The sequence below is a fragment of the Elaeis guineensis genome, chromosome 6 (assembly GCF_000442705.2).
Source record: "Elaeis guineensis isolate ETL-2024a chromosome 6, EG11, whole genome shotgun sequence".
Classification (NCBI taxonomy): Eukaryota; Viridiplantae; Streptophyta; class Magnoliopsida; order Arecales; family Arecaceae; genus Elaeis; species Elaeis guineensis.
This window is the reverse complement of record NC_025998.2, coordinates 10,974,703-10,994,183: the sequence shown is the minus strand read 5'-3', so window position 1 is coordinate 10,994,183 and position 19,481 is coordinate 10,974,703. Positions and strand designations below refer to the sequence as shown.

The following is a 19,481-nucleotide window of genomic DNA, read 5'->3' as shown; positions in this document are numbered from 1 at the left end:
AGGATCGTTGGCGTCTCCTTTAGAGTGTAAGAAGGAAAAGAGAGGACTATTCATGCATGTGAAGACTCATGTACGAGTTATCTTTATGAGATTTTGTTCTTTATTTTCTTTGAATAAAATTATTTTTCTCTTTTTTTTTATAATTATTTTTTTGTGATTTTTTGTAAATATTTTTTGGTTGGCATTTGTTTTAAATCTTAGGTCGGTATGGTCCATCTACTATATGCAGCATACGGTTCTACACCAACTAGTAGCAGCCATCCGTTGGGAAGTCCGGTGAGAACGAAATGCGGGAATTTTTTTCAATGAGAGCGCTTTTTTCAGCACTGTTGTGCAGAGAATTCTACTTTCATTCCATAATTGGGGTTTACTTTCCTGTTCCTCTTTGTTTCAGCAGCACCAGGGTACCCTGTGCCAGCACCTGGGCCCTCCTGTAGATATGAGTAGCTTGGAAGGGCCAAATGGACCTCCTCTTAAGCTGCCATAAGTCTCTCTAAGATGGGGAATGTAACTAGGAGTCTTAAGGGTCCATTAGTCCAAGTGATGACCGTCCTGAAGTCAGCCCCCGCCTGATACGAGTAACCCAATTTGAAGACAGCGGCTTCCTAGGTTGTATATAGCTTAGTATATGCAAAACAGGGCAAACAGAGAAAGCTAAAATTGAAAAAAAATTATCTTCTCATTTTCTGTTGTTGGGTGGATGTCTGGCCAGGACACCACCTTCCAAGACCCTTTCAGTACCACGCGATGCAGCAGGAAGAAAGAAGAAACAAAACAAAAGGAAAAACAATCAAAATACGTGGATCAGCCACAAAAGGGCTCGCCTCCACGGGGCATGCAAACTTCACTATGAAAAGAAAATTTTACAAGAGGAGACCTCACCCTCAACCCTTGTACACCCAATTCTCTCTCACATGAAGTTCCCCTCACAAAAGCTCTCTCTCTCTTGAAGACCCCCCTGAACCCCTGAAGAGCTTGGCGACCGCTGTCCAGGAGCCTCCTGCTCCTCTCTCACAGCGCCCTCGCCCCTCTCTCTCTCTCCTCTGGTTCGTACGGCGGCGAGAAACCGAACCGCAGCCCCTCTCTGTGCCTCACAGGCCTTTTAAAGGCTTAAACAAGGTTAAAACACGATTAGAGAAGGATTAGGAATCCTAAACAAAGCCAAAAACCCCTCCGGACCGTCGGATCAAGATCGGGAGCGTCCTCGACCCTTAGATCGCGCTCCGGTCCACGAAATAGGGCCGTGGACCGCGAGAATCGCGTGGGAAACGCCCACGCGGTCCACAGACCGCGCCGTGGACCACCCGGTCCACGGTGGACCGGGGCAAGGGCCAGCAGGCCGCTGGGTCGCGCGTCCCGCGCGGGCCTGGGCCTGGGTCGCGCGTCCCGCGCGGGCCTGGGTCGCGCGTCCCGCGCGGGCCTGGGTCCCGCGTCCCAAGCGGGCCTGGGTCCCGCGTCCCGCGCGCCGCCGCCTGCGGCCGCGCCGCTGCCGCCCGCCGCCGGTCGCCGGCGGTCCTCCGCCGCCTCGATTCTCGTGCCGACTTCAAAAGCTCGTATCTCCTCCATCCGAGCTCCGTTTCAGGTGATCTTGATCTCGTTAGACTCCGTTTTTCGCCGCGAACCTCACTGTGGGCTCAATGTGGGCTGAATCTCGAGGCGTCAAATCCTAACAATCTCCACCTCGACTCGATATTCAGCCTCCTCCAAACTCCGAGAGCTTCTGGATCTCCTCGCCCCCATGCCCTGGGGCAATCGCCTGCTGATCATGGATGGGCAAACATGGGAGTCGAGCCAGGCTGCTCGATCCCATCTCCGTCGTATGCTGTGCTCCTCCTGACCTGAGACATGTTCGGGGCATCATCCTGCGGCAATAGGAATCTTACCTTGCGACGTCGCCTCTCGTCCTCCCGAGTCTCCTGTCTCGTGCCCGATCCGCCTCCTGGAGCTCCACCTCGCTCTGGGCTCCACCTGGCTCCCGATGCTCCACCTCGCACTGGGCTCCCTGCCAGGTAATAATGTCCTCTGCTCCCCTTCTTCCCCTCCAGCACAATCCTATCGCCGCGTAGCACCCTCAGGATTCCTCCACCAGCTACCGTCCTGTAGCCTCTCGAATCCAGTCTGCTAAGTGAGATATGATTCCGTCTGAAATCGGGTATGTATCGGACCTCCCCCAATCTCCTCACTGCACCGTCATGTGTCCTCCAGCTGACCGTCCCAATGCCTCTGATCGCACAGCTCGATCCATTCGGCAGATATACAGTGCTCTCACTGTTCTCCAGGGAGTCAAACTGCTCCTCTCTGCAACACACATGATAGGGGCATGCAGAATCTAATATCCACTACTGGGAAGAAGTAGATACCTCGTCAGATATCTCCAGGACATCTCCATCTGAATCGCTGCCGGCCGTCGCTACAGCAGCTACCGTCCGATTTTTCAGTTGAGGGCAATCTCTGGCTAGATGCCCCAACTCCTCACACCGGTAACACCTGGTTTTGCTCAAGTCCCTCCTGGACTTAGACCGCCCTCGATGCGATCTCCTGTCGCTCCGTCTACCGCCTCCTGCACCTCCAGAAGCCACCAAAGCTGAGCTATCGACACCTGAGTTCGAAGCTGGGTTCTCCCTCCTGAGAACATCGTTCTGGAGTATCGCCGCGGTGACCTCGTCCATCTTGATAGTACTCTTCCCCACTAGAAGAGCAGTCACCAAGGACTCGTACGAAGGGGGAAGCGACGCCAGCAAAACCAGCGCCCTGGTCTTCTCCTCAACGTTCTCGCCAACGCTGAGAAGGTCGGTGAGGATCTTCTGGAAGTGGCTCAGATGCTCCTGCACGCTCTGTCCCTCAGTCATCCGCAGTTGGTAAAACTGCCTCCAGAGGAAAAGAGTGTTGGTGAGAGACTTTGCCATGTACAACTCCTCGAGCTTCGACCACAGCACTGTCGGGGAAGTCTCGCTCAGCACATGGATCACCACCTCATCCGCCAGGTACATGCGGATGGTACTCACCGCCTGCATCTGTAGCCGTTTCCAATCCCGCACCTCCATGGTGGTCGGTTTCTCATCGCACAAGAGAGCTTCGATCAACCCCTGTTGGATGAGCACGTCCTTCACCCTTGCCTGCCACAAGGAGAAATTGCTCTTACCATCAAACTTGTTGATCTCCATCCTGATTGTTCCTATTTTCTCCATCTTCAGTCTTGCTCACCACCACTGCAATCTGCGTCCTTGTACCGCCTTGCTCTGATACCACTTGTTGGGTGGATGTCTGGCCAGGACACCACCTCCCAAGATCCTTTCAGTACCACGCGATGCAGCAGGAAGAAAGAAGAAACAAAACAGAAGGAAAAACAATCAAAATACGTGAATCAGCCACAAAAGGGCTCGCCTCCACGGGGCATGCAAACTTCACTATGAAAAGAAAATTTTACAAGAGGAGACCTCACCCTCAACCCTTGTACACCCAATTCTCTCTCACATGAAGTTCCCCTCACAAAAGCTCTCTCTCTCTTGAAGACCCCCCTGAACCCCTGAAGAGCTTGGCGACCGCTGTCCAGGAGCCTCCTGCTCCTCTCTCACAGCGCCCTCGCCCCTCTCTCTCTCTCCTCTGGTTCGTACGGCGGCGAGAAACCGAACCGCAGCCCCTCTCTGTGCCTCACAGGCCTTTTAAAGGCTTAAACAAGGTTAAAACACGATTAGAGAAGGATTAGGAATCCTAAACAAAGCCAAAAACCCCTCCGGACCGTCGGATCAAGATCGGGAGCGTCCTCGACCCTTAGATCGCGCTCCGGTCCACGAAATAGGGCCGTGGACCGCGAGAAACGCGTGGGAAACGCCCACGCGGTCCACAGACCGCGCCGTGGACCACCCGGTCCACGGTGGACCGGGGCAAGGGCCAGCAGGCCGCTGGGTCGCGCGTCCCGCGCGGGCCTGGGTCGCGCGTCCCGCGCGCCGCCACCTGTCGCCGGCGGTCCTCCGCCGCCTCGATTCTTGTGCCGACTTCAAAAGCTCGTATCTCCTCCATCCGAGCTCCGTTTCAGGTGATCTTGATCTCGTTGGACTCCGTTTTTCGCCGCGAACCTCACTGTGGGCTCAATGTGGGCTGAATCTCGAGGCGTCAAATCCTAACATCTGTCAATTGAAAACCAATAAAAAAAATTTTATATACAGATGAAAATAAATGATCTTGAATTCAAAAGAAAGAAAGGACTCCTAACAGATTGCCAGCTAGATAACAAACCAGCTGGATAACAAACTTTGGTATCTTTTTTTGCTAACTAAATTTAGTTGTATAACACATCTTCATCCCCCCCTCAAGTTGGAGGCTGGTGAAGATCAACCAGACCCAGCTTGGACAAAATGTATATAAAGGTAGCAGCAAACAAAGACTTAGTGAATATATCTGCCAATTGCAGACGAGATGGAGTGTGAATAGTTTGAAGAAACCCATTGTTTATATGATCCCTAACAATATGACAATCTATGTCAATATGTTTCGTACGTTCATGGAACGTTGGGTTGTTACTGATGTGAATGGCGGTTTGATTGTCGCAATGCAATGGAATGGGAGTTTAGAGGGGAATCTGAAAAATCTTGAAGAAGAAATGAAATCCACTTGAGCTCACAAGCTGTGCTGGCCATGCTTCTGTATTCGGCCTCAACTGAAAAATGACTCACGGTAGTTTGTTTCTTTGATTTCCATGAGATGAGAGCAGAGCCCAAAAAAATGCAAAATTCTGTGATTGATCTGCGGCTTGTTGGACATGCTACCCAATCAATATCGCAATAAGTTTGAAGCTTGAAGGATGATGTTGCTGGAAAAAAATACCCCCTTGGAAGGACATTCTCGTAAGTATTTGAGAACTTGAACAATAGCTTGCCAGTGAGGAATCCTTGGTGATTAAAGGAATTGACTGAGTTGTTGAACAGAGTACGTAATGTCTAGTCTAGTCAGACTTAAGTATAACAATTTTCCAACAATTTTTCGGTACTTTTCTGGGTCTGACATTAAATCTCCTATATCTGGTGATAAACGAAGAGCTTTTGCCATGGGAAAAGGGGCAGGTTTCGCATTAGAAAGCCCAACGTCTTGCAGTATGTCAAGTATGTACTTGCGTTGGCTAATAAATAAATCTTCTGATGATCGAGTAAGCTCAATACTCAGGAAGTATTTAACATATCCCATATTTTTAATGGTGAACTCAGCATCAAGAAACTTCTTAGTGGAGAAAATGAAATGCTCATTTGTACCAGTGATAAGGACGTCATCAATATAAACAAGAAGAGCTTGAAAATCATCTCTAGAGGAATTGATGAATAAACAATGATCAGAAGATGACTGGGTGAAATCGAACTCTTTGAGTTTGCTTGTAAACTGTTTGTTCCATTGAAGCCCTGTTTGTTTCAACCCATAAAGAGATTTAATAAGCTTACACACTTGACCGTTGCATGCCTTTATATAACCCTCCGACAGTATCATATAAAGATCTTTGTCAATGAAACCATGAAGGTATGCATTGTTGATATCAATCTGGTGAATGGGCCATTGTTTGGCTGAAGCAATGGCGAGAAAGGTATGCACAGTAACTATTTTTGCAACCGGTGAAAAACTGTCCACATAATCAATTCCTTCAATCTGGTTATAGCTCTTGGTTACCAGCCGAGCTTTAAATCTATCCACTGTGCCCGGTTTGTACTTTATATGATATACCCACTTCGAAGCTATGGGTCTTTTTCCTGCTAGAAATTCAGTCAACTGCCATGTATTACTATATTCAAGAGCATCCAATTCTTGATTCATGGCTTGAACCCACTGGATATCATCCTTAGCTTGATGGTAAGAAGATGGTTCCTTGACACTTGATACATTAGTAATAAAAGCAAGATAATCATGATTAAAGGTAGGGGCAAAAATGAAATGGTTATAGGAAAAAGATATACCTGCAGAACCATCTTGATTAGGAGGTAAAGCTATTGGTAAAGAATTGTCATGTGTAAGTTGTGCTACAAAATCTTATAGCCAAGTTGGTTTTGAGACAGTCCTAGTACTTCTATGAAGAGGTGCAATAGGAGGTACAATAGGTGGTGTAGGACATAACTCTTGATGAGGTGATGGGGGTGGACACTCAACTGGGATATTGAAAATAGGGGTGAAAAAATTATTTTGTGTAGTGATAGGTACGATGGGTATAGAAATTGTGGATGAAGGAGAATGACTAGATGATGAAATGAAAGTTTCACGTTTATAAGAAAAAAATGGACTCATGGAAGGCTACATTTCTTGACACAAACACTATGTGTGAATTGATATTATAGACTATATATACTTTGTGCCCAGATGCATATCCAAGGAACAGACATTTTGTAGCTCGTGGTTCAAATTTTGTTTTGTGTGGCTTGGTGTTGGTGGCAAAACATAAATAACCAAAGACTCTAAGGTGTCTATAATCTGATAATTTGAGATATAAAACTTCGAAGGGTGTTTTCTAATTTAAAATTGAGGAAGGTAATTTATTTATTAAGTAGACAGCTATAAGTATGGCCTCACCCCAAAATTATTTAGGGAGATGGGAGTGAAATAAGAGTGCTCGAGCTACCTGTAATATATGCTTGTGCTTCCTCTCAACCATGTCGTTTTATTGAGGTGTGTGAGGACAAGATTTTTGGTGAAGGATCCCTCGGTCTTGGAATATAGATTGACAAGAGGCATTGATGAATTCCGTGCCATTATCCGTGCAAATGAATTGCACTCATTTTTGAAATTGTGTTTCTGTTAAATTCAAAAATATAGTAAGGTGAGATAGAGTTTGGGTTTTATCTCTCATTAAGTAAGCCCAAGTTGTTCTACTAAAGTCATCTATAATGGTTAGAACAAATCTTGCTCTAGTGATTGTATGAATATGATATGGGCCCCATAAGTCTATATGTATCAATTCAAACACAGTTTTACTAGAAATTGTATTGATTAGAAAATGTAAACGCTGCTGTTTTGATAAAGAACAAACTTCACAAGGTAAAGAATCTATAATAAAAATATTTATATTTAGAATTTTGAATAATGTAGACTTAGATACATGACTTAAACGTTCATACCACAGAGTACAAGAGGTAGTGACAGACTGAACATTATTACAACTTTTATGAAAAACATACTGTAAAGGAGTGTGTGTGAATGATGATGAATCAAGCTTGTATAAACCAGCATATTCTTTTCCAATAGCAATTATCTCCTTAGTCCAATGGTCTTGCAAAGTACAATAAGAAGGAAAAAAATAAATCATAGTGTTAGTAGATTGTAAAAGTTTACTGACTGAAAGAAAATTGTACTTGAAAGAGGGCACATACAACACATCTGTGAGAGTTACTTTCGGTGTAAAGAAATAATGCCCACAGATGTGACATTCTATTTAGTCCCGTCAGGTAAGTATACGAGTTCAGGGTTAGGTGATCTATGTGTTTTAGAAAATATTTGTATATTTGAGCATATGTGACTGGTTGCACCTGTATCAACTATCCAGGTACCAATATTCTCATCACCTTTGCTAAGAAGACACCAATGAGGTTCATTACCTGCAAAATTCAAATAATTGGCTGTGTTTGGTTCCATGGTCACCTTCCCTTTTATACATTTTGCTATTTCTTGCTGAATTACAGTAGACAGATTAGCACTCCAATCACTTGGCTGAGATGGAGGACTGAGTGGATCATCATCCATAGGGATTTCATGAACTCGAGCTGTATATGCCTGATTCTATTGATTAGCATATTTTTGCTTCAGCTCTTTGTACCAATTTGGGTAGCCATATAGTTTAAAACATGTGTCACGCATGTGACCTTGTGTCTTACTATGAGTACAAAATCGATCTTCCTTTCTAGCAAAGTCATGCTTCATGTTGCTGCTAGAATTCTGACTTTTTTGAATATTAGCCTCTTTCGTACCCTCAGCTTTATAATTCAATTCTTTAACCATCATTGCCCCAGCGTGATCCATTGAATCTGAAACTGAGAGAACCTCATGCTGCTTTTCAACATGAAGCACCATAGAATACGCCTTGTTCACAGCGGGTAATGGTTCGAGTAGTAAGATCTGGTTGCGGACATGATCATAGCTATCATTCAAACCCATAAGAAATTGTATCAACCTATTTTCATTCTCAATATTTGCAACAGTTTTTGCAACCCCACATGTATAGATCGAAGAATCTCTCAAGCAAGATAACTCATCCCAAAGCTTTTTCCACTTTGTAAAATATACCATCACTGGCATATTTCCTTGAGAGAGCGAGCTAATTTCTCGTCTAATTTGGTAAAGCAATGGGCCATTGCTTTCATCAAATCTCTGTTCAAGTTCATTCCAGAGTTCACATGCAGTAGTTACATAGAGAAATACCTCTACCAAATCTTTGGAGATAGAGTTCAAAATCCATGACAGCACCATGCTATCGACTCGTTGCCATTTCTCAAACAATGGAGATTCAGCATCAGGCATAACATATTTTTCATTAATAAAGCCAAGTTTATCCTTAGCCTTGAATGCAATTTTCATCGATCGACTCCATGACAAGTAATTCAATCCAGTTAAGGGAGCGCTTACCAGAAGCATGCCTGGATGATCAGAATTCTGAAGGTTATAAGAATCGTCGGTAGAAACTCCATCAATCTGAATGCCGGACTGAGTTTTCTCTTCCATGAGTTCTTAATCATCACAAAGGCCACAATGATCGTGGCTTGATACCATGCAAAACAGCACAAACAGGAAAAGCTAAAATTCACTACAAGAAAATATGAATTTTCCGATATTTTTTTGCCGACGCTTTCAGAAAGCGTCGGCAGGTTGCGCTGACCTGCCGACGCTTTTAAAAAGCGTCGTTTCTTAACGACGCTTTTAAGCGTCGTAATTTTGAAACTGTCAACGCCGACGCTTTTAGAAAAAGCGTCGTTAAATAAGGATCTTTAACGACGCTTTTTAGCGTCGTTAGGTTCGTTTAACACCCCGACCTTTCATGCCCTAATCCATCTACTGCCGCCCCTTTCCACCCGACCCCATCTCCGCCGACCCCATCTCCGCCGCCAGCAGCGCAGCCGTCGTCCCCCTTTTCCTGTCGCCGACGATCGCCGGCGCCGACTTCTCCTCTCGTTTTTTCCTCACCGCTGCTCGATCCCGTCTACGATCGTTCGATCCCGTCTCCGATCCCTCTAAGGCTGTCCTTTCCGCTTCTCGAGCTCTTCCTCTTGCCGGCACCGGTGCTTTCTCGTCTCTCCGAGGTTTGATCTCTTCTTCCCTTCGATTTTTTTCTCTCTCATGTCTAGTCTCACCCCTTGACCGGAACCCTAACCCTAATTTACTTGTTTCTTGGTCGGCTGTCATCACTACCCGAAGGTCTCCAACAACGACTCCCCGGCCTTCAGCGTCTGAGAATTGAGGTACTTTTCTGCATTACCTCTCCCATGCCTACTTTTCCATGAACTGGTAGTGATTGACGAGTTTGGATTAATTTTACCGGTGATGAAGCTTGTGTGGTTGAATGTATCCTTTGGCTGAAGATTTGTACGATTGCTTTGATGGATTTTGGTTTGGCTTTGTATCCTTTGGGCCCCCTGTATCGTGTTGCTTTTATGTATTAGGCTTTATGCATCCATTACCGTAAGTTTGGCCGACTGTATTATGATGGATTTCTTCTTTGATGTGGTTTGAAGAATCTGATGTTGAGTGCGCCTGTAGAGGAAGTTTTCTGATAAATGCTGTGTTTGAGGAAACAAGGAAGAGAGTTTTCTGATAAATGCTTTGTTTGAGGAAACAACGAAGACAGTGCACACACACAAAAAAAAAAAAAAAAATTGTTATGTCTACCATGAGACTGTAGAAATGTTTGATTAACACCATTTTATTTCTCTTGTCCAAATGGATTATGATTATGAACAACATAAGCAAATGAAGGACAGGATGCCAATTTTCATCAAGGGAAAACAAAAAGGTCACAAAAATAATTAACTATTCTAGGTGTATTTTCATGCTTAGAATTTATATACAAAAAACTTGATGCATGAGTAGGTCCAAGTCACATTCAGTTCCCATCATCTCGTTGGCTGCTATCGTCAGAAAGAACCCTAGGCTCTGCCTCCGTTAGATTTTCTGCTTCTCTATTAATGTCATCATTTCCATTGTCATACACTTGGGAACTTACCACATGACCACTTAAATCCTTGTGTTTTAAATTGCCTGTTATAAAGAAGATGGTTAGACACAAGGTAAGATTCAGTGTACATGACCACCTATTCTGATGCTGAGTCGATAATATGGAAGGACTGTGATGAGCATGAACACACACCAACAAAAATGCTTAAATGTGTCATATGAGGAGACAGGATGATAGTGGAAATGAAACAGAAAGTGCCTATGTCCATATGATTATGAACCTACCCATCCAAAAACTGCACCCACTTGAGGTATTGTGTAACAAAGCCTTGACATGGAACACAAAGCGCTCCAAAGACCTCTTAGTAGCAGGAACATTGCGTGTGACCATTGTCCGTTTTGACCCCTTAGCGAAATAATGATATTCCAGTGAAGACGGAGAGATACTGATCTGTCAAAGACAGCTAGTTGCATAAATAAAATCATACCTTGGCCTCAGAACACAAGGTCTGTATAATTCTTGTTGCCTTTTGAAGCTCTCTGACCTGCAACACATTATTAAGGCGAGAAAAGAGTATGATATGAAGATGATTTGACATTGTCAACTAGTGGGAAGCAAGATGCATCTTACCGTTTGAATTATAATGTCATTGTGTTCTTGGAAATGGTCATGTAAGAAGTCAAATGCTGGAGAAATATTCATCATTCAGTGTCCTACCATCAATCATTTGAAAACTGTTAGGATTTGGATTGTAGCTTTAAGAAATATATCAACAAACTTGCCTCCATACTTGACTGCCATAGCATGCACAGCTACCTGCATTCCACAGCATAGTAGATAGACAGTATTTTTTGCACAACATTTCTTTTATTATTTGTAAAGAAGTTATCTGAAAACTATACATTCTTTCACAGGTGACAAAAATATAGATTAGAACCTTCTGATGCGTGCTCTCAAATTTTATTAATTAATTAATTGCTTCCGTAGCGTAGAAAATTGATCTATCATGTTATGATAATAATTTCTATGCAAATGCACAGACAATGAACCTGGTATATTGTCCCTAGTATTTTCAGGTACTAGAAAAATTGCATTCCATAGAAACGTAGACCCGTCTTTTGATTAATGTACATATTCTATTGTATCCGTACATTTATTTATTTTTGTACGGATAAAAGAATTATGTACATTGATCAATTGATTGTCCAATATGGACAGTTTGGAAAATGTGAGTAATTCTATAGGTCATTACCATAATCAAATGGTATGCTGAGAGGTTTGGAAAAAATTTCGGATGGTATTTTCCTTTTGTTCTTCCTATACGGAAGAACTAAGGGGAAATGCTGCCGAAATTTTTTTCGGCTCTTGTTGCATATCATTTGATTTTTGTAATTGACCTATAGAATTAATACATTTTCTGAATGGGATAGGACCTTCTTTACCTATTAGTTGATGATAGCAAGCATTTACTATGTAAACTTTATCTAGCTGTTATTTTTTTGGATTTTATGAAATGACTGATATTTTTTACTCATTGCATTAATATAGATTGTATAATTTTTTTTTATTTTTAGATAAATTGCAAGTTCGGTCAGTTTTATCCTACAATGGACAAAAGTTGGATAAATAAACCAAAGAATAGTAAAGAATATTTAGATGGAGTTCATGACTTCATTAAATTTGGTATGGAGAAAAGTAGTTTGAATGGAAAGATTTTATGTCCATGTCGGAAATGTGTAAATAGTTCTTCTTTAGATCCACAAAATGTTGAAGAACATTTGGTATGGAATGGTTTTTTAAGAGGTTATACCGACTGAATTTTCATGGAGAATCTATGTTGCCATCATCATGTAACCAACCCCTGACTCATTGCGGATCCACTAGCCTAGAAGACAATTCTGCAAGAGATGATGATATAAGGGGTTTGATCACAGATGCTTTTGGATTTGATGTTCAAAATTTAGGAGAATCCAGTAGTATACAAGAAACAATTGGGATGTTTGATGGATGTACGCATACGGAACGTATGCATGTTGAGGAGCCCATACATACATCTAATGATGAGACAGCTCGTTATCACACCTTAATGAAAGATGCAGACGAAGAATTATATCCGGGTTGTACAAAATTTTCTAAGATTTCTTTTCTTGTACATTTATTTCATATAAAATATTTGAATGGATGGTCTGGAAAGAGTTTTACCATGCTGCTCAAGTTATTAAAGGATGCATTTCCAGAAAGCACTCGTTTACCACCATCGTATTATGAAGCCAAGAAAGTAGTAAAGGAATTGGATCTTGGATACGAAAAGATTCATAGTTATCCGAAAGATTGTATGTTATATCGGGGTGAAAATGCTAATCAAGAGTCATGCAATGTATGTGGATCTTCAAGATGGATAACACAAAAAGAAGATCGAGATGATGTACTGAATGAATTGGGAACAACGCGGAGTAAAAAGAAACCGGCCAAGATATTGCGTTACTTTCCTCTTATACCTAGATTGAAAAGGATTTATGCATCATCAAAAACAGCTTCATCAATGAGATGGCATCATGAAGGACGTACAAAGGATGGAATGTTGAGACATCCAGCAGATAGTCTTCAATGGAAAGCATTTGATGATAGGCATCCTGATTTTGCCTCTGATGTTCGCAGTGTTAGGTTTGGCTTAGCTTCTGATGGTTTCAATCCATTTCGGACCCTGAGTTCTACCTACAGCACTTGGCCAGTCGTTTTGATACCTTACAATTTGCCACCGTGGATGTGCATGAAACAATCATCACTTATCTTGTCAATGGTTATTCCAGGAGATAAGGGTCCAGGCAATGATATTGATATTTTTCTACAGCCTTTGATAGAGGAATTGAAACAGTTGTGGGAGGGTGTTGATGCATTTGATGCTTCCAACGGCCAAACATTTAAACTACGGGCAGCTTTGTTATAGACTATTAATGATTTTCCAGCATATGCCAATTTATCTGGCTGGAGTACAAAGGGACGGGTCGCATGTCCTTGTTGTGGAGATTCAACACATTCAATTTGGTTAAAACATGGAGGTAAATTTTGTTACATGGGACATCGTCGATGGTTGGAAGCAAATCATCCGTTTCGATTTCAGAAAGATTTGTTTGATGGTACTATAGAATTGGGATGTGCCCCTATTCCACCTTCTGGAACTGATGTTCATAGACAAATGGATGGCATGAATTACAGCTATGGTAAGCACTCAAAGTCCTCTAAAAAAAGAGGAAGGGATGATGTTGAAAGCTCAGTGCACGAAGGGTTACCAGAGGAAGTCAGTATCAGTACTATAGATGCAGAGTTGTTTCAAGATCCAGACAATTATTTCGAGGATGAAAATGAGGAAGACACACAGATAGCATCTACACAACAGCCAAGTAAACATTTATGGAAAAAATGAAGTATCTTTTTTGACTTACCTTATTGGAAACATAATCTTATTCGGCACAATCTTGATGTCATGCATATAGAGAAGAATGTTTGCGATAATTTACTTGGAACATTTTTAAACCTTGATGGAAAGAGCAAAGATAACATGAAGGCACGTCTTGATTTAAAAGAAATGGATATCCGACAGGAACTTCATCCTAAAATGCTTGCTAATGATAGAATTTATGTGCCTCCTGCATGTTACACAATGTCTGCTCGAGAAAAGGATAATTTTTTGGGAGTTTTGAAAAGTATCAAAGTACTCGATGGATATGCATCGAATATTTCACGATGTGTGCATCTAAAGGATCGAAAACTTTCAAATCTTAAAAGTCATGATGGTCACATATTGATGCAAGATATTTTTCCAATAGCTTTAAGATCGTCATTGCCGAAACAAGTTGTTACAATTGTACTTCGATTATCGTCATTCTTCAAGGCATTATGTTCCAAAGTTATTGATCCTCGGGAACTTGATCAGTTAGAATCGGATATTGCAATTACACTTTGCCAGATGGAAAAGATTTTTCCTCCTGGATTTTTCACTATTATGGTACATCTGCTCGTTCACCTAGCTTCAGAAGTTAAAGTTGGTGGACCGGTACATTATAGATGGATGTATCCTATTGAGAGGTATTATTACAAACCTTAAATATTTTGATAATTTTATTAGAAACAACAGCATACTGATATTTTAATAAATATTTAATTCTTGAAGGTATCTTGTGCGTCTTAAAGATTATGTGCGAAATAGAGCCTATCCTGAAGGCTCGATTGCTGAAGCATATATTGCGGATGAATGTTTGATATTTTGTTCAAGATATCTTCAAGGTGTAGAGACTATTTTTAGTCGACCTCAACGGCATAATGACTTTGTGGAGAATGCAGAACTATATAAGTTCTTAACTGCTGGAAAATTCTTGGGAAGAGGTGAAGGTATTGTACTTGATCAAAAATCCTTAGCACAAGCACATCGTTATGTGTTACTTCATAGTGACATAATATCTGACCATCGCAGGTTAGTATATTTAAGGAATGACATCAAAATTTAAATTTTATATTAGATATAATGTTCTAAATGATATATTTATATTTTATGCAGTGAATTTTTAATTTATCAGAGACGAGCCAATCATAACATTCGTCCTAATGCAAGGATTGAACAGCGATGGTTGGTCGAGTTATTCCCTATGTGGCTTTCGAATCAGGTGTGATTTATATTTAATTATGGGATATATTAATTTTTGATACATGTTTAATATCAGATAACTCAACTGCACTTCGTCATATCATTTTTTGTTAGGTATCAAAGATGATGGAGACAAATAATTCAGATGAACTAATAGCTCTTGCTCGAGGACCTAACAAGATTGTGAATAGATATAATGGTTTCATAATTAATGGCTTTAAATTTCATACTAGAGAACGGGAGAAATTTAGAAAAACACAGAATAGCGGTGTTATGGTGGAAGCGGATGGAAAATCCTATTATGGTGCACTTAAAGATATCTATGAGTTGGATTATTATGGAAAATTTAAAGTAGTACTGTTTAGATGTGATTGGATAGACATAAACTCACCAAGGGGTTTGAAACAAGATGCAAATGGATTTACACTTGTAAATTTTTCAAGGTTGATACACACTGGTGTGTTATTGAAGGATGATCCATTCATTTTTTCATCTCAAGCTCGTCAAGTATTTTATGTACAAGACGCAAAAGATAAAGATTGGTTTACTGTCATCAAAACAAAACCTAGAGACTTATATGATATGGGAAACCAAGTGGAGGATGATGATGATGACACTTATACACAATGTATGCCCTACAATTTTGTGCCAGCTGATGATTTAAATGCTACGACGACGTTGGTTAGAACAGAATTCGAAGAAAACACTACTGCTTGATTGTTACTGGTAATAATTATTTATGATGTATATATTTTGCATTAATTATTGTATTATTTTACTCCATATATTAACTGATTCTACCTTTTATTTATATAAATGCTAGGTGACATCATGCGTCGCAGGGGACGATATGCTGGTGTGCAGTTCCAGTTTTCACAGACAGAGGCCGGTACGTCTTCTTCAGCACAGCAGCCTGAGGCCAGTTCAGCTGCACAGCATTCTGAGCCCTGTCCTTCATCATCAGCACAGCACGATCCTCCTGTTCATCAGCCAGATGATGAGATACACGTGCAGGGTATATATTGTCTTTCATGTAATTTTTTTTTATTTCATTTTATGTATATTTATGATATAGTTACTTTTATGTATTTTTTGCAGACGGATCCGGGAGAGTACGCCCCAGACGCGGACCCACAGTAGTACGAGATGTGTGGCAGATGCGTGAGGGCGAGAGGATTGTTGTGGAGTGCAATCAGCTAGGTCAGCCAATTAAAAAAGCTGCCTGCTTATTGACTTCATTTTTGGGGACTGTTGCTCGGAGGCCTCAGCTATGTCCGTTGGGCTATGCAAAATGGAATGACATGCTTCCAACGTACAAAGTTGAGCTCCTCCGAGTTATAGAGGTAATGAATTGATGTTCATACTGTATATTAATTGTTAATCATTTATATAATTTATTTCATTTAACTTTTTTTTTTATAGAGCAAGTTTGTTCTCCCTCCATCCACTCATGATTTTGTAATGAAGTCTCTCAACCGCAAATGGAAAGAATATAAAGTACAATTGAAGAAGGACTATATGAGACAGGGTATGACAGAGGAGGAGGTTGCTAGGAATTGTCCTCCTGATGTACCCCCTCATCAGTGGATGGAGTTGGTTCATTACTGGTTCTCCGAGAGGGCACAGGTATATTATCTGTTTATTATCTTTTTTTCTTAAATATTTTATAAAAATATTGATTTTTATTATATATTGTATATATAACAAGTTCTTTACTTTATTTTACAGACTTATTCTGCTATTGGTAGAGCTGCACGAGCAGCTCAGTCTGTTCCTCATACATCGGGGTCGAAGAGTTATGCACGACTCCGACAGGAGTTTGTATGTTCCTTAAACTTTCATAATTAACTTTTAATTTTTATGTTCAAATATTTATATAACTAATATCATTATGTATCGTGGATCATGTCTGTATCATGATACTCATATATTTTTTTAAATTATCATAACTGTTTGCTTAAAATTGAAATTATTTGTGTAGGAGGATGAGCATGGGAGGGAACCCGGACAAGTGGAGTTTTACCGGATGACTCATACTCATCAGGATGGTACTTTTGTTCGAGATGAGTCGAGAGATTTATATGTACGGCATTGTTAATATTATATTTTTTGCAATGATTTAAATTTAATTTTGTTAGCTATTAATGTATAACTCTTGTTTTCAAAAAAAATACAGGAGAGGGCTACATCTCTCATTGCGGAGCGTGACGACGAGTCCGCAGCATCTACGCAGCAGAGCCGTATCGAGGCCGAGGTATTCACAGAGTTGATGGGACCAGAGCGCTACGGCCGAGTGAGGGGTTATGGAGTAGGAGTCACCCCCACTCAGTTATCTGAGGTTAGTAGATATACGCAGCATGCTGCAACAGATGCTCAGGATTCACGCGTTCGCAGACTCGAGGCGGAGATACAGGAGATTAGACAGAGTCGTGCCGCTGAGATGGAGGAGATGCGACAGAGCCGTGCCGAGATGCAGGCCATGAGGGGACAGATTGATCGCCTTACATCTTTATTAGAGATGTATGGTTCATCTCAGGTAAACACATAATATTAAATATATATTTTTGTATTAATTTAATGATTTATATATTTTATTTATAGATATGCAAATCATGCTTTTGATATATTTTTTGTAGGCTCCTGGCATATCAGGCACCCATCGAGATAGCGGCACGTCACGTGGAGACAACGACGACCATCCGCCTGCAGATTGATGTTATTTTATTTTTGTTGTATTTTTATATTTATTTATATTACTCTTGATTGTAATGGACGATTAGTACTTTATTTTTATTTATATAAAATATTGTCTTTTGATTTGATTAAATTTTCTATTTCAGCTTGCTTTTGATGTGAATGATGGTGATTGTACAGGTGTGAATGTGAATGTGGTGATTGTACATGTTTATTGTATTGTACAGGTGATGTGAATGATGGTGATTGTACAGGTGTGAATGTGAATGTGGTGATTGTACATGTTTATTGTATTGTACAGGTGTGATATGATTTCGTACAGGAATGTATTGTATTATTTTTTTTTTAAATAATATTTGTATTTTTTTTTCCTCTTAAAACCTTTAACGACGCTTATAAGCGTCGTTAAATTTGTCTTTTGCGACGCTTTAAAGCGTCGTAAATTTTTACATTAACGACGCTTATAAGCGTCGTTAAATTTGTCTTTTGCGACGCTTTAAAGCGTCGTTAAAAAATAACGACGCTTTTACAAAGCGTCGGCGATATTCGTCCCCACTCTTGCATAGTCGACGCTTTGCCGACGCTTTTCGAAGCGTCGTAAAGCCGAATAGCGACGCTTTAAAGCGTCGTTAATGACCATTAATAGCGTCGTTAATGGCCATTTTTCCTGTAGTGATTGAAGAAAAATTATCTTCTCATTTTCTGTCAATTGAAAACCAATAAAAAAGTTCTTATATATAGATGAAAAAAAATGATCTTGAATTCAAAAGAAAGAAAGGACTCCTAACAGAATGCCAGCTGGATAACAAACTTTGGTATCTTTTTTTGCTAACTAAATTTAGTTGTATAAGGGTTAGAGTAGAGGAGACGTCTCTTCCCGGCAACGTGGAGGAGGCTTCCACTGTAATATCAGATAACAAAACCAGCTATAGCTGCAAGTTGCTCATTGATCTATCAAAATACACCTTCAAGATAAACCTGGGGAGAGGGGAGGCTAGGGGTAACCAAGTAACAATGATACCTGGGCTTAAACACGGGCACAAATGGGATTTACCCCAGTGGCTTGGCACAGTCTCAGAGATGTTGTTTTCATGAATCTGGAGACACCGAGTCACTAGGTGCAAGGATCTCCTGACCACGTACGTCACCAAGTGAAGAAGATTTTTCCTTCTGCACTTGGCCATTTTTTGCCGACCATTTACACCAATCAGCCACTGCCAATGAGGCTTTTGATTCCTTTTTTTTTTTTTTTTGGGACCTAGGCATTAGCCATAAAATGAATCGAAAATCTCTTTAGAAAAATGATAGGTAAGACAATGAAATGCTTAATGTAATACATGCATGCGAAGAAACTAATGTAGCGGAAGAGAGTAAAGAGAGAGAAATGAGCCCGGAGCAGCCCGGTACTGAAGCCTGGGAATGCCTTTGAAAGAATATACTATAATCCTTTTTGTTTCTTTTTTTATTTTTTGGTATATACTATAATCCTTTAACTATTAGAAATCAAGTATAAGAAGTGTCAATACTAATCTTGCAAAGAACCTATTCATATATCAGGTAAAGAATTACCATGGTTATTTGAAACTTTCCATGCAATCCGTGTTACCCTGCTCAGCAAGGGCAAAGGTGATCATGCACCTTAATAAATTCAATGGGAATTGAAGAACACTAAAGGTCTGCTTGAATATTCCTACATAGTTGGACTAAAATCCTATATGATTCATGGAATAAGTCATCCATTTAAACATGATCCTATATCAACCAAATATCTTCCAACCCAAATTCTATGGGAAGAAAAAAAAAATCTATGAATGTCTTTTTTCTTTCTTTTTCTTCCTGCAACCCAAAAAAAACTACAATTTGGTCTGGATTTGGATAGATTCTTCGAAATTACAAGATAGATGGGTCTATTGTTATAAAATTTTCAGTCCAATCCTGCAGGAATATTCAAACAGACTCTAAAAGGTGGAAAAAGTATCAAAAGTAGTGTACATATTCTCCATAAAAAGAAAA

The 19,481-nt window shown here is 40.7% G+C and overlaps 2 protein-coding genes across 2 annotated transcripts; one reads left to right on the top strand and one right to left on the bottom strand.

Annotated features, from left to right (window-relative positions):
- Positions 1-9,980: 9,980 nt before the first annotated feature.
- On the bottom strand, positions 9,981-11,005 carry LOC140858669 (uncharacterized). Its single transcript, XM_073259978.1, has 4 exons — positions 10,763-11,005; positions 10,620-10,676; positions 10,417-10,537; positions 9,981-10,215 (listed from the first exon to the last, which is right to left on the bottom strand). Exons 1-4 carry the CDS (start codon positions 10,835-10,837, stop codon positions 10,061-10,063), a joined length of 408 nt encoding a protein of 135 aa, XP_073116079.1. The 5' UTR covers positions 10,838-11,005; the 3' UTR covers positions 9,981-10,060.
- Positions 11,006-16,282: 5,277 nt separating this feature from the next.
- Positions 16,283-17,551, top strand: LOC140858670 (uncharacterized). The gene is made up of 5 exons (XM_073259979.1): positions 16,283-16,400; positions 16,503-16,595; positions 16,756-16,857; positions 16,951-17,310; positions 17,411-17,551. The coding sequence occupies exons 1-5, from the start codon at positions 16,293-16,295 to the stop codon at positions 17,486-17,488; spliced, it is 741 nt and encodes a 246-aa protein (XP_073116080.1). The 5' UTR covers positions 16,283-16,292; the 3' UTR covers positions 17,489-17,551.
- The last annotated feature ends 1,930 nt before the right edge of the window (positions 17,552-19,481 follow it).

What these genes read in the sequence shown, in the direction of transcription:
- LOC140858669 (XM_073259978.1), bottom strand. Translation starts at nt 10,837, where the DNA reads ATGATGAATATTTCTCCAGCATTTGACTTCTTACATGACCATTTCCAA. An exon ending in ATGACATTATAATTCAAACG is followed by an intron (nt 10,677 to 10,762) that starts GTAAGATGCATC and finishes AATGTGTTGCAG; the next exon opens with GTCAGAGAGCTTCAAAAGGC. An exon ending in TGGGTGCAGTTTTTGGATGG is followed by an intron (nt 10,216 to 10,416) that starts GTAGGTTCATAA and finishes TCTTTATAACAG; the next exon opens with GCAATTTAAAACACAAGGAT.
- LOC140858670 (XM_073259979.1), top strand. Translation starts at nt 16,293, where the DNA reads ATGAGACAGGGTATGACAGAGGAGGAGGTTGCTAGGAATTGTCCTCCT. An exon ending in GGTTCTCCGAGAGGGCACAG is followed by an intron (nt 16,401 to 16,502) that starts GTATATTATCTG and finishes TTTATTTTACAG; the next exon opens with ACTTATTCTGCTATTGGTAG. An exon ending in ATGAGTCGAGAGATTTATAT is followed by an intron (nt 16,858 to 16,950) that starts GTACGGCATTGT and finishes AAAAAAATACAG; the next exon opens with GAGAGGGCTACATCTCTCAT.